At 43.2% G+C, this 12,623-nt stretch overlaps 1 protein-coding gene across 15 annotated transcripts in view; it reads right to left on the bottom strand.

The window, feature by feature from the left end:
• The window catches only part of LOC118511369, a 183,343-nt gene that overhangs the window by 69,881 nt on the left and 100,839 nt on the right, over positions 1–12,623 (bottom strand). The window contains exons 1-2 of one of the 15 annotated variants that reach the window (XM_036054360.1): positions 6,567–6,717; positions 1,506–3,196 (exon numbers count right to left, since the gene is read on the bottom strand). The exons of 12 other annotated variants lie outside the window; for them this stretch is intronic. In XM_036054360.1, coding sequence (XP_035910253.1) covers positions 1,506–1,959 — 454 coding nt within the window. In that variant the 5' untranslated portion in view covers positions 1,960–3,196; positions 6,567–6,717. Of the gene's footprint in view, positions 1–1,505; positions 3,197–6,566; positions 6,718–12,623 lie in introns of those variants that run through there. 2 more of the 15 variants (XM_036054362.1, XM_036054361.1) reach the window with 2 other exon arrangements.

Consider the following 12,623-nt stretch of genomic DNA (forward strand, 5'->3'; position numbering starts at 1 on the left):
TAACTCTTTCCACTAACAAAATAAGTTCACGTCAGTTGAAAACAACGCCAGAAAAAATAATCCTCAAACTAGTTAAACCCGCTCGGCTGGGTGAAAATTCGGTTACCGAACTAAAAATTGGCCAAACTTTGAAGAACAAAAAATCCAATCCCCTTGGCGTGCTGATTTAACTGTCCGAGTCTGACTCGCATTCATTACTTTACAAATTGCTATTTTTCATCAATCCTCACCTTTTTAGAGCGAACAACCAAAAAAAACTGTGCCACTGATGCGAGTCAGTGTAGCAAAGTAGGAGGAAAAACACAGTTATGCAACAAAGTTTACTTTTCCCAAGAACGGGAACGAAAGGAAGAAATGTAAACTGATCCTAACGCACACACACACACCCATACTGTTGAGTGAATTGTGAAAAATTTAAGTTTTCCCTACCACCAACAAAACTCACATTCGCACGATGCCAAGGATTATGATGGGTGAACCGAAAATCGAACCGACCATAACTGTACCAAAGCGGCATCAGGAAAGCGGACAAAAAGCGGGAACCGACGGTTGACTTTTCACTTACAACCGATCCGCTTAGTACCTCCGTAGCTCGTTATAAATGAAAACACACGTACCCGGGTAACATCGCAGGCAGGAAGGAACCTGGATCCAAAGTTCCTCGAACCAAACGAGTTCAACTTTCCGTTTCTTTGGACTTTTCTATGGGAAAGTTTTTTTTCCCCGCCCCAACTACTTCCTCCAACAGCAGGGAGGCCACTACTTTTAATATTCCGACGTGCGGATTGTTTGTTCTTTCGCTTTCCTTACCAATTCGTTCTATTATTTCTCTGTTTTTTTTTTCGCTGCTGCTCCCATTCACTATTCAACGTTCGGTACGCGAACTTCTTCGACTGTTTGGTGAAAACCAGGATTATGGAACAATCAGATGTAATTGATTGTTTGACTTGTTCGAACAGTTGGCAAAGGTTGGGCTGCACTTGAACTGAAACATTTGCACAGCTATAATTGCGGACTCGCGTGCTGTTGGGATAGGTTTTCTTGTCGTATCTAACTGAGCTGAGGGTTCTGACTCTTGTCATCTCTTTAAGTACTCCATCCTGAGTAGGATCTTTTGGTAATCCAAGACTCTATGAAGACAACGTCTGAATCTTCTGGAAATCCAAGACTCTATGAATGTCCAGAGTTTCTAGTAAAAATCGCTAGATATTTTAAACTCTCTTCTAAGAATTGCAGAGCTGAACATGAGCTGCACATGCTGAAGTTGCGGAACAAATAATCCCGGAGGAAACTGACAGGACCTTATCCAGAATTGTAATATTGAAAATCGGATAAGCTCGACAAATATTGAATCGAACGGGTGAAGATCTTACTAAATAAAAAATCTTGAAGCATAACTTGGAAAGGGTTAATCCAGATCTTCGAACCTTAAAATTGAGTCATCCAGATTTTCCAGATTTTCTTCCACTGTTCAATATCCGCACACGTTACACGCAATCACTTACTTGCATTCAGTGGCATACTGGAGGTCATGTTGAGGCCGTGCAACCGCGGATGGCCCGCATGCATGCCGAGGTAGTGCCGCGTCAGCATATGGTGCGGATGGGGCGGATGTGCATGTGCGGCGGCCGGATGATGCGCCTGCGACTGTTGCGGGTGCATCGTGTGCATCGGAGGTAACGGTGGAGGTATCGGTGGTTGATGGTGGCCAGCTGATGAGCCACCCTGCTGCTGTTGCTGCTGTTGCTGCTGTGGATGGTGGGAATGGGAGGACATTTGGGCACCGGCTTGTTGCTGCTGATGCTGTTGTTGCTGCTGCTGTTGCTGTTGCAGGCTGCCCATTGTGGGACCACCGTGGGCCGGTTGCGGCGGATAGAGCATACCGTGCCCGGCCAGTGGATGGTACATCCCGGGCCGGGCTTGGTGATGCGGCGGTAGATGCCGATAGCCGGCCATCATGGAAACCGGTGCGTGGTCCAGTTTTACGGTGTTGTTGGCGTATGGTTAGATGTCAACGCTGACGTACGCCGTCGAAGGTACAACTTTCGCCCACCAGATTTATGCGTGCTCAGGCTTCAACGTTAATGTATTTATTTGTCCACAAAATGCATTTTATTCTTCATTTTTATTTCGTTTTAGCTCAAGCCATTCAATTAAGCTTATAAGTAGCTCGCTTTAAAGTGCTCACTGCCAGCGTCACGGTGCAGTTTGTAGTTAGCTTGTCACGTTTATGTTCACAACAAACTCATAATTGAATTCCGTAACCGCTCAATAGCTCGGCTAACCACCAGGTGGCACATTAATCCTCTACGCACCCAACAACCAGTCCGGTCAATAAATCAAGCATTTTTTAATGATTCACTCAACTCAAACTACCCGGGGCGGTGGATGGGATTTTTTGTTGTTGTTGCTGCTTCTGCCGCACGTTCCCACTGCCAGCAGGGAAGCAGTAGACGTCCTTTTTTTCTATTAGTGTCACGTACGCACTCACACACACACGCACGATTGGATAATGTAGCACGATTATCATTAATATTACTTTACTATTGTTATTAATATAAATATGGACGCTGTTCATCCATTTGCTTTCACGCGCGCATAAATTACCCTCACATTGTCTTCGGATAATATCATTATGTTAAAAGTGCAGTTAAGGTTGACTGAGTGTGAGGGTTTTTTTTTCGTTCACCCGCTCTGTGCTAATAATTATGTTATTATGTCGACCCAATCGGTCAAACGGGACGCACGGGAGCCGGAAACTGGTGGACACAATTCCGAACCGTGACACGCGCGTTTGACACTAAGCCGCACGTGATGTTCGTTTGCACAGTGGCCGAACGGGCCTGCCTTTCTTCTTCGAACGAATTTGCGTGACAAGGTTTTAAGTGAAAATGTAGCTCTCCTGTTTTCTTCGTTTGCCGGAAAGCCACCTTCAATGCTTATGGGTTGATACGTTTATACACTTTTATATTAACTTTTTCTTGATGATGTTGTCACACTTTTTAACTATTTTTCGTACTCATCATCAATTCCGAACTACTAATTGCAGCCCAAACTGTTCACTTACACACTTGCTCACTAATGATTCACTGCACTCGCTTGTATCAGCGCTCTTATGATACTGCTCACACGCTGCCGTTGCACTCAGTCGATGATTTATAATTGTTTTAACGTTTATCGCTCAATCTAACATAATCTAAAATGGAAGTACGTTTAATTGCTGTCGGTTACCTTTTTTTCAAACTAGTTTTGTTTCTCGTTTTGCTCCTTTTACTGTTTCCATTAGCCACCGGGTTTCCCAGTACCGGTGCTAATGGGTTGTGTCGTTGGTTGGTCGTTCGCTTACGCTTCAAGCCACTCCTACCACCTCACCAAAAGAAGGCTAAGGATCGATCACGAAACGCTTTACACAGTGTTGCCGGGGAACGGCCAATTCAAACCCCCGGAACTCCCGTAACCTTATATCGGTCAGGATATTTAATTACAAGTCATGCAAAGGACCGGCGTCGCACGTGAACTTACGTCGCCATTTGCCGTTCGGTTGAATGCCGGTTTGGATGCAGACGGCGCAAACAAGCTCCGGTTGTCAAGATGATGGTTTCAAGGTTTTAACTTCTAAACGTGGACATCGATAAACCGGATAAGATAATGTTCAGCTACGAGCTGACTTGAGCTGCGAATCCGGTTAAATCTAATCTACTCCATCACTTGGGGCCTGGTCGTTCCGATTCCGATAGGAAATATGATATATGGTGCTGAGATTGCGATAACTGAGCTAGCATAGTGTTTAAAGGAACGGGAAGAAGGGTGGAAGGGAGGGAAGTATGCTGGATGAATGAGCGATTCCAAAAATCGAATGAAATCATATTTTTTCCACGTGCTACTCGTGTCAACGATAATGCCAATTGCTATCAGCCCATTGTGTTATGCTTCGCTCGTGTGTCCGGGCAATGGATTCACTAAACGCATGGGCTCGTTAAAGAATTCATATTAATAATGAAACATAAAAAGAAGGTTGCAATAAAAAATTTAGTTTCTAATAAATCGCTGATCAAGCTTAAAAAGCAAAAACATTAGCTTTTTAATTAAAAAATCCACTAACGTATCCCATTTCGCACCGAGCAAAATGCCGAACTGCCAATCGTAAACCATCAAATCGCCAAAAAAACACTCAAATTAACCCCAGCATCACGTACCACGAACTTTTTTCCCTGGTCACTTTCATAAATATCTAAACTCTCGGCAGTCATATACAATCTCATTACGGGCACGACACGCACCACCAGAGTCCCGGCAAAGTTCGTGGCTCACCCCGAGCCACCAAAACACCAAAGTAATCTTCACACCCTTTTTTATTAGGCCTCCACAAAGCCCGAACCCTTGCAGTGCGAATTTATCACTGGTTTTAAATTTATAATCAACGTTCGGCTGACCAATTCGATATACACGTGAGCGAATCGCGCTTATAACGGGCCCGATAAAATATGTTTTCTGATTTTCTTCTATTTTTTTTTCTCGTTTCGTATCTAAGTCAAAGTGCACAACCGGTGTTCCCCTTCGCCGTTGTCACGTAATGGTCTTTAATATTTTTGTTTGCGTAAAATTACGTTTTATTTCATTTACGCAAGATGTTGGTTTATTTTCTTTCCACCGTACGCAAAATCACTCGCAAATATCGAGAAGGAAAAAAACATTGGCCAGTGGCGAAAAACCAGATGATGATCCTTAGCTTATTTCAGCCAACTTTTTCTGTCCTTTTTATTGATGATGGGTGTGCGTTTTCCCCAACGAAACCTGTGTGGAAAATTATGGCACCAATCAACCCCTTTCAACGCAAAAGTTGCTTAAAATCGTAACTCGCATTTATTACTGTTTTCCGTTTATTGTTATTAATACTTTCACTCGCACTCTCTCTCTTTCTCTCGGCAGTTTTATGTTTTATTTGTTGTTTGACTTTATTTTTATTATGTTCCGCTCCGAGCTCGTACGGAGTGCGCTTTTACTACCATTTTTCAATGGCTTTGATTTTCCTTCAGACACCTGCTGCTGGAAACTGCAGGCTGCAATTTCCCGAGCGTTCCGAAAAGGCGCCCCGTGTTGTGTGTGGTGTCATTTTATTTTCCAAATGGTAACGTGAGGTTGTAAAAGAAAATACACACTTTCACACACATGCACCAGTGATGGGGGGAATAAAAAATCCAAATAACCACACACCGTATGGTTTAGCTCGATAAAAAGCCTCGTTTGCTCGCTCTCAACCTATTTTTAGCGAAGCTTTTGGCCCTCGCGCGCCATGAAGCGTTCTCATTAGTGATTTATCGCATCCAAAAATCAAGAGATACTGTTGAAGTTCAATTAAAATTTTCAAAGAGGAAGAAACAATATTTTTTCCTTCTTCTTAAAACCAAATTTGAATCCAGTTTTCCAAAATAAACTTCCTAGCAATAATTTTTCACGGTCCACCACCATCACTAAACGAGGAAACGCATGGTGTAATCGCTAAGAAGCGAGATGTAAACCCAAGTCAACATGATAAGTGTGAACTCCACGAGCTTCATCGCCATCAGCTTCATCATCACCTCACACTCACACTTGTACTTTCATCATAAGGATGAACTCGACCGCTCGTGTCCCGGTCGTTTCTTGGTCATCCATTTCTTTTTATTTATCCATGTCCCTCGCATTTTCCACCTTACGCCCAATTTCTCTCACTCTCCAATTTTTATTAGCGCTCAAATTTTATTACTCTATTTACACGCCTTCTACGATCCGTGGACAGTGGTGCACTGTATCGGCAGGAAAAGTCCAGATAAAACAACAAGCAAACCAAGCGACTATGCTTTCCACACCCTCAAACACTGAGGGAGACTTGTGTGAATCAAATGCGCCATTGAAAACGAACCTCTCGTTCAATAGACAAACACACAGGAAAAAAGGAGGCAAAATAAAAACCATATCCACGACCAGTTTTATTCTCATGTTTGACTTTCGACTTCTATCGATGGAAAAGGATGGCCTTTTTTCGGTTGCCTGCTGACTCGGTACGAAAATCGAATTCATTTGCACCCTACCCATATTTAACGGGTGGAGACAGTTTTTATGTTTACGATGCCACCTCTAGTAGACACCAGCACCAGTTTCACACCATATGGCATCGGTTTCGGGTTTTTGCCGGCTGGGTGTGAAAATCTGATCCAAGGGAATGGGTTTTTGTTCCCATCATACTACGAGGGGATTTTTTTTTTGTATCGATTTCACACTACTTTTTCTTTGCGCAAACGATGTAGCGATTGGCTCACATAAAGTGCTGTGGTTTACGGCAAAAGAAGTGGCCCAAAACAACACTAAATCTTGGTTTTATCTGCCCAATTGGAGAAAACTTTCTTCGCACACGTTTGCTTCACTATGTCCCGAGTATCGGACGAGGTTTTTTTTTAGCGGTATTTGAATGTTGTTTTTGAAACAGATTTTCAAACGAATGTCACCAAGAATCGCAATTTGAATTTGCATCTATATTGCAATTTGATTATTCTCATCAGCCAATCCAATATTGTCCTCACATTCACCTAATTAATTTACGGTTTATCATTTCCACACTTAACACAAACAGACGACCCCGTGGGTTCGTGTGGATGACCCTTTTGCTTTGCAACCGCACACTCACAATGAACTCATACACTAAAGGGCAAAAGGGCTAGATCGCGAACACGGAAAGGCATACAAAAAGACCGCAACGAAACGCGACGACAGCGCAAAAATCACTGCACGCCGAAAATCCGATTACAGCTCTGGAGACCCCACCACGGTCAGTCAGAGCATCAGCCGATTACGATTACAGTGGCGTGTGGATGAGGATGTACACAGTGTGGTGCAAAACATTTGTCAGAAATGAGCAGACATCAATTTGGATGTCTGTAATATCCTAAAAAGAATAACTATCAAGCTTTTGTGTAATCGTCCTTAAATGACTTTTTAAAAATTAGCTAATTTAAACACCTAAAACCTCTAAGCTAACCTCCATAACTGTAAGCAACCGTAACGACCGTGTACTATAAACCCGTATCCCGCTACCATCGCGGCCCTGTGTTTGTTGCTTCCCAGCTCCGTAGCTCTTATCTGTCTTATCGTGGCGTGTATCTAGCTTAAATCCCAAAACCCCAGCGCAAGGTACCACCAGCGTTACACGATAGTAGAACGATGCGCTCGTTGACCATTCTCCCGGTTCTGCCGGTGAGCCTGGCTCACATTCGCATACCCCCTCCGAAGGTGCCGAAGGACAGGTTTACCTACTTCCGATATGATTTAAAAGAAACGAACCACCGATAATCGGTTTCGGTAGGATTTTGGAGGCACATCGCGTGCGATGGTTAGCATTGGCTGGGTGGGGTATAATAATTAACAAACAAAAAAACATAGATTGCTTCAAAAATAAAGCTCATCATTCCGACGAGGTTGCAAAAGTTGCTCAGGTTTAATTTAATTTTGATTAGTTTTCTGTGTCGGGATGTTTGAGGCCAGTTTGCTGTTGCTTTTGGATTTTTTTTAATTTGCTCCTCATTTGCCCACCACAACAAGATAACACAAATTTGGTAATTGAAGCAAACACCTTGAACTCGGAGGAGCATGTGTGAGTTAAAAGATAACTTTTTAGCGCCAACATTAGCGATATAAAAATTGCCTCATTTTCTTAATGTGTACCGCACGGTGTACATAAATCATACGATGCGTTTAAATAGATTCAGGTGCTTTTTTTCTTTTAGAGTGAGGATTCCATCCACCAGGCATTCCACTATCTGGTTTGGCGATAACCAGTGTTGAGGGAACATAATGTGTCAAATATAAGTAAGTCAACGCACAATGGTATCCCGGAATCGTATCATAACACTAAATTTATGTCGGACCCCGTTGAAGTGCTGAAGAAACGGTGAAGAGATAACTGGACCGTGGTCTAAAGTGATTAAAGTTTATTCTTGAGGCGTAGAATAGAGTGAAAGGATACTGGTATAATGAGGGTATCCAAGGTCGCCAGGTATTGCGTCTAAAATTAAGGCTTTATATGGCTAAACAAAATTCTTTTTTTGGTAGCTAATAGGACCAAATTTCATTAAATTATTAGGAAAAAAAGATACTATTTTTAAAATACCACAGTTTGTACCTCACTTATTAAAGAGAACTTCATCATTGTCTTATAGAGACAATACAAATATTCTGCTCTTCTTAGCTCTACTATCTCCTACTTAAACTCCAAATTCCGTTACCAACCATTACTCATCATCGTCAACTACCCCGAACTGCGTACCGTGGCGGCGCACGTACGAATAATAAGTCCCCTTAAGCAGCAGGTACATCAGCATCAGAGATAAGCATTACAAACCATTGTGACTGTGTTGTTAAACAATACAGAACGCTTCACCAACCACCACCTCCACCTTACTACGCACTTCACCTACCATCAAACAGACGGTGAATCAGAACGCTCCATCTGTACGCCAGCTCAGAAGAATGCTTCAAACGGAAAGCGAAAAAACAAACCACCGAATGCAATCGTAAAAAAAGCCAAGTGCACTCCATTACGCAACAATTTGGACGAGCAACATAATCTGCTTGTGCTTTATTTCATAACTCATCATTTTCTTCACTGGGCTCTTCTTGTTTGCACGCGGAAAAAAAATATCGGAAAAGCACGTATCGTGCAGCAGTTAAGCAGCATGAGAAAATAATGCCAACAAGGAGACACCGAGTGGACACAAATGTCGTGTCCTTCTTTAAAGCAAAAAATTCTCTCACACACATACGATCGTGTGCTTCGAGGAGTTAAGGAAGAGAGAGAGACAGAGTGAGAGTGAGGGACAAGGGACAATGATAAATATTTATCAACAACTATTTTGATTCATGCACTGAGCTCGTATGATAAATGTCACTTGGCAATAAGTACCCTCAAATAATGGCCATCATTTATCAGCCGCAGCCCGGATTTTCGTGCCGCGTTTGTTGTGGGATTTTAGTTTCGTTTCGTTGTTTTCCACCAAACATTTCGCTCCGTTTGCAGCTCGCCACTGTCCGGTAGTTTAAGTAACTGCAAACTGCCCAGAACGAAAATCCGAACTCCGGCCGGCGATATTATGAGCCCATTTCGATAAATACAGACATGTGTCATACAGTGGGCACGACTTTTTCGAATGGTACAACGGATAACATTACAGCGAGGTACGATCGAATCGGGGAAAGCTTTTTGTGCTGTGATTGGCTTTTTTCGCCCGGTGAACCAGCCACCGCTCAAACACGGTTGAAGAAACAGCGCTTTATTGAAAAACTTTTTTGATCTATGTGTGTGTCGAAACCGACGACGAAAAACATCGGCAAACTATGCCGGTAAGCGACGGAACAATATGGTCCATTAACATATCCGTGCACGCGATGGGTTTGGTAGCATCTCGCAGCATCATCTTCCGTCTGCCAGTCCCTAACGCGAAGAGGCGGAGAGAAAGTGAAATGGCAGTAATCAATTGTCACCCACAATCTGGTGTTTTGTTCGCGTACGGGGTACGTCCGTCTAGCACCCTTTGGCACAGGTTGGGTATGAGCGTTAGACGTCTAGGGAAAGCTGGGAAATGATGGGAAACGAACCAAAACAACAGCACACAGTCTCATCATTCTCACCCTAGACGAGGGTCATCATCGTTATCGGTATTATCAACACCCACTCACCCACAGGCGGGAGCAATCGTTTATCAGACGGCTGGAGCTACGACAACGGACGCCACCAGATCGAGCTACTTGTTGGACGGATGGACCGGTCCCTTGGCGAATATTGCACAATATAAATGGCAGTCAATTTGTCACATCAGTTGCTTGCGTGATGCTGTTGATGTTGGTGAGAAGTATTCTATGGGCAATGTGACATTTTGGGAACGGAAATCTGTATCGGGAAAGTGGCTTTTCCTTTGACGCTTTTATGGGGTATCCTGGTAGCAATTTGGAAAACTGACCTTGATGAAACTATTTTGATGGACAAATAATGATACTTTCTTTAATAATCGGTTTGTTAGAAAGAAATTTAAATTAATTATTATACAATATGATTCTTCCTTGACGAATAAGATAAGGGAATCCAATAGAACAAGATAGTCCCAGAAACGAAAAGGAACAAGGACTAAGACTACGAACAACAAGTTCAAAAAAACTTATTTTGATGCTTCAATAATTGAAATTAACTGATAACGAAAAGAGCTCTTATAGGAATCCTGCAACATTAACTGCCTCCAGTGTAAATGGAGTTAATTCGTAGGCGGGTCAAGAACACAACACAATTCCCTTTCAAAAGTTCTTGTTAGAAACAACAGAGTCTTCTTTGGTCACAAGCTCTAGGGATAATAACTTGTTGTATCTCAAAGCTATATAGTGCGTGTAGCGTCTTGGTCCAAACAAAGATTAGAACTCAAATATCACTCAAAAAACGTTATAGATATTATATTAAGAAAATGATATCATCCCACAGAGCAGTATTCAGGTCCGGGGCACATATAACTCAAGAAGTATCACGGAAACGGACTTTGAAATGCTTTGTTTTTATAGAAACTTCAGAGCCACTAGTTAAAAGCTTGCTTTCATTTTACCAGCGTTCTCCTTTGACGCTTCAAGAACCATCACACATTCGTCCACAAAGTCCTCAATATGTCACGCACCAAAATCGACGGTTTCGCGAAACGCGAACCAGACCGGTACGACCCGAGGACATCCTGTGTCATACATCACCGAACTGCACCTCCCAATGCAAGGGAAAAGGACGAACGGAAACAAAAATTAAAAGTTTGACTTTCCCCTGTTCGATTTGAACACTCTCCCGGTGGGCCGCGCTTTTTTTTCTTCCTCACATCAGCGCATCTCACATTTCCACACCACATGTTCAACCACGAAATGTGCAAATGTGTGACGCATGTTTTAGCCAAACCGAGCGCAAGTCAACTACGATCGGTGGCGGACTGGTTGTCGGACTTGCTATCATACAGGTTTCAATCAATGTGCCCAACTGTATGGCCCACGTGGCCACGTCGACATCAGTTCGACATGTCTGGCGTTGGTGTTTCGCAAAGCCAACATCTATCAACAGCTGCTGTTAAGTGTAGTCCGCTTGGAGCAATGCGAGGTTGTCATATCGTCAATGTATTGAGTTTAACCGACCATAAAACAGGCAAAACTCAATTTCGGTTTTTGTTCCACCATGCAATTCCTTTACATGTGATAATGATTTGGTGTCACATAACCACACGGCTGACCCATTTTTCCGGCGATTCTATGACTTATTTCTATCGGGGCTCACATTTTGACTGTTAAATATTAATCGCCCTTTCCCCATTCGCAGAGTTTTGCTAGATTTGTGTTTCAATGGCAAACAATAATCAGGTGATGGTGGACGTGTGTTATGCTTGTCTCCGCTTCCCCTTGCCTTCCTACCACTTCTTCTTTAATTCCTAATTTTATCCCACACACTCGACTACCCCGTCTAAGCGATCGACTCCATTCAACAACGTCCACAAATAATGCCCACCTATTATTGGCACCCCCAATCAACGTGGCCATTTTTTCGCCGATACACCTTTCGACGTTTGCTAGCCCGTTTCCATCCTGCCAACCACCATTTCTCCCACAACCATTGCATCCGGTCACGAGATATGGGTGGCATGTGCAAAAAACTGCCATACGTCGTTGGCCATCGCCATCAGGGACGCCATCGGGACATCGGTGGATGTGAGGTTTTTCCTCCCAACTCTGGCCCCGGACCCGCAACACGACACGGAATTGACACACAAACACACAACACAGCCGCGTCGTCCCCCGGTGAATAGTGTGCATTTCGTTTGTACATCCGTGAAGCTCTCAACGCCTTCAGCAGGCATATATTTCGCTGTGCCCCTTTTTGATAGCCATTGATATGTCAACACATGTCGGTGTTTGGCTACGTTTCCGGCCGACACCATCGTACCGCCATCTAGCGGTGCGTTTAGCAATCAAATTATTCCGTCCTTACCCCCTTAAATCAGTACGGTTTCGAACGCGATTGAAGCAACTAAAAAGGATCCATTTCTGGTCTGTGATCCATTGCATGTCCATATCGTGCCTTGTCTTACCGAACTTTATTGCTTTTATTTTTCAACATTTTCAACTGCCAAATCCTGCTTCCCAGTGTTGGAATTAAAATGCTTGCCTGTGTGCGTGTGTGTGTGAGTGCGTGCTTGTTTGTGCCTGTACATATCCATACACTCAACATCGATCAAATCCTCAACCATACCCTGCTTAAACCCGATTGGGATATTGCCAAATAACCGCTCCTCGCTTTCAACTTTCCTTTTGCATCTTATCGAGCGCCTTCGATTTAACGCCTTCCCCGAACGTTCCGTAACGCATGCAAGTATTGTTTTGCTCAATCAAAAAACGCACATCCACACGGTGCATTAAACCAAACAAAAAAAAAACAAAATGCAAAATCCCCAAAAACACGGAAACCGCTCAATCGAAGATTTGTTTCGTGAAAAACAAAAAACAAGCACACACCCACAGAAACATATTAAAAATCGTAAAACTAACGCCCCGAAACAAATAAACAAATGCAAGCGCGGATAGCA

The sequence above is a fragment of the Anopheles stephensi genome, chromosome 3, assembly GCF_013141755.1.
Source record: "Anopheles stephensi strain Indian chromosome 3, UCI_ANSTEP_V1.0, whole genome shotgun sequence".
NCBI classification, from domain to species: domain Eukaryota; kingdom Metazoa; phylum Arthropoda; class Insecta; order Diptera; family Culicidae; genus Anopheles; species Anopheles stephensi.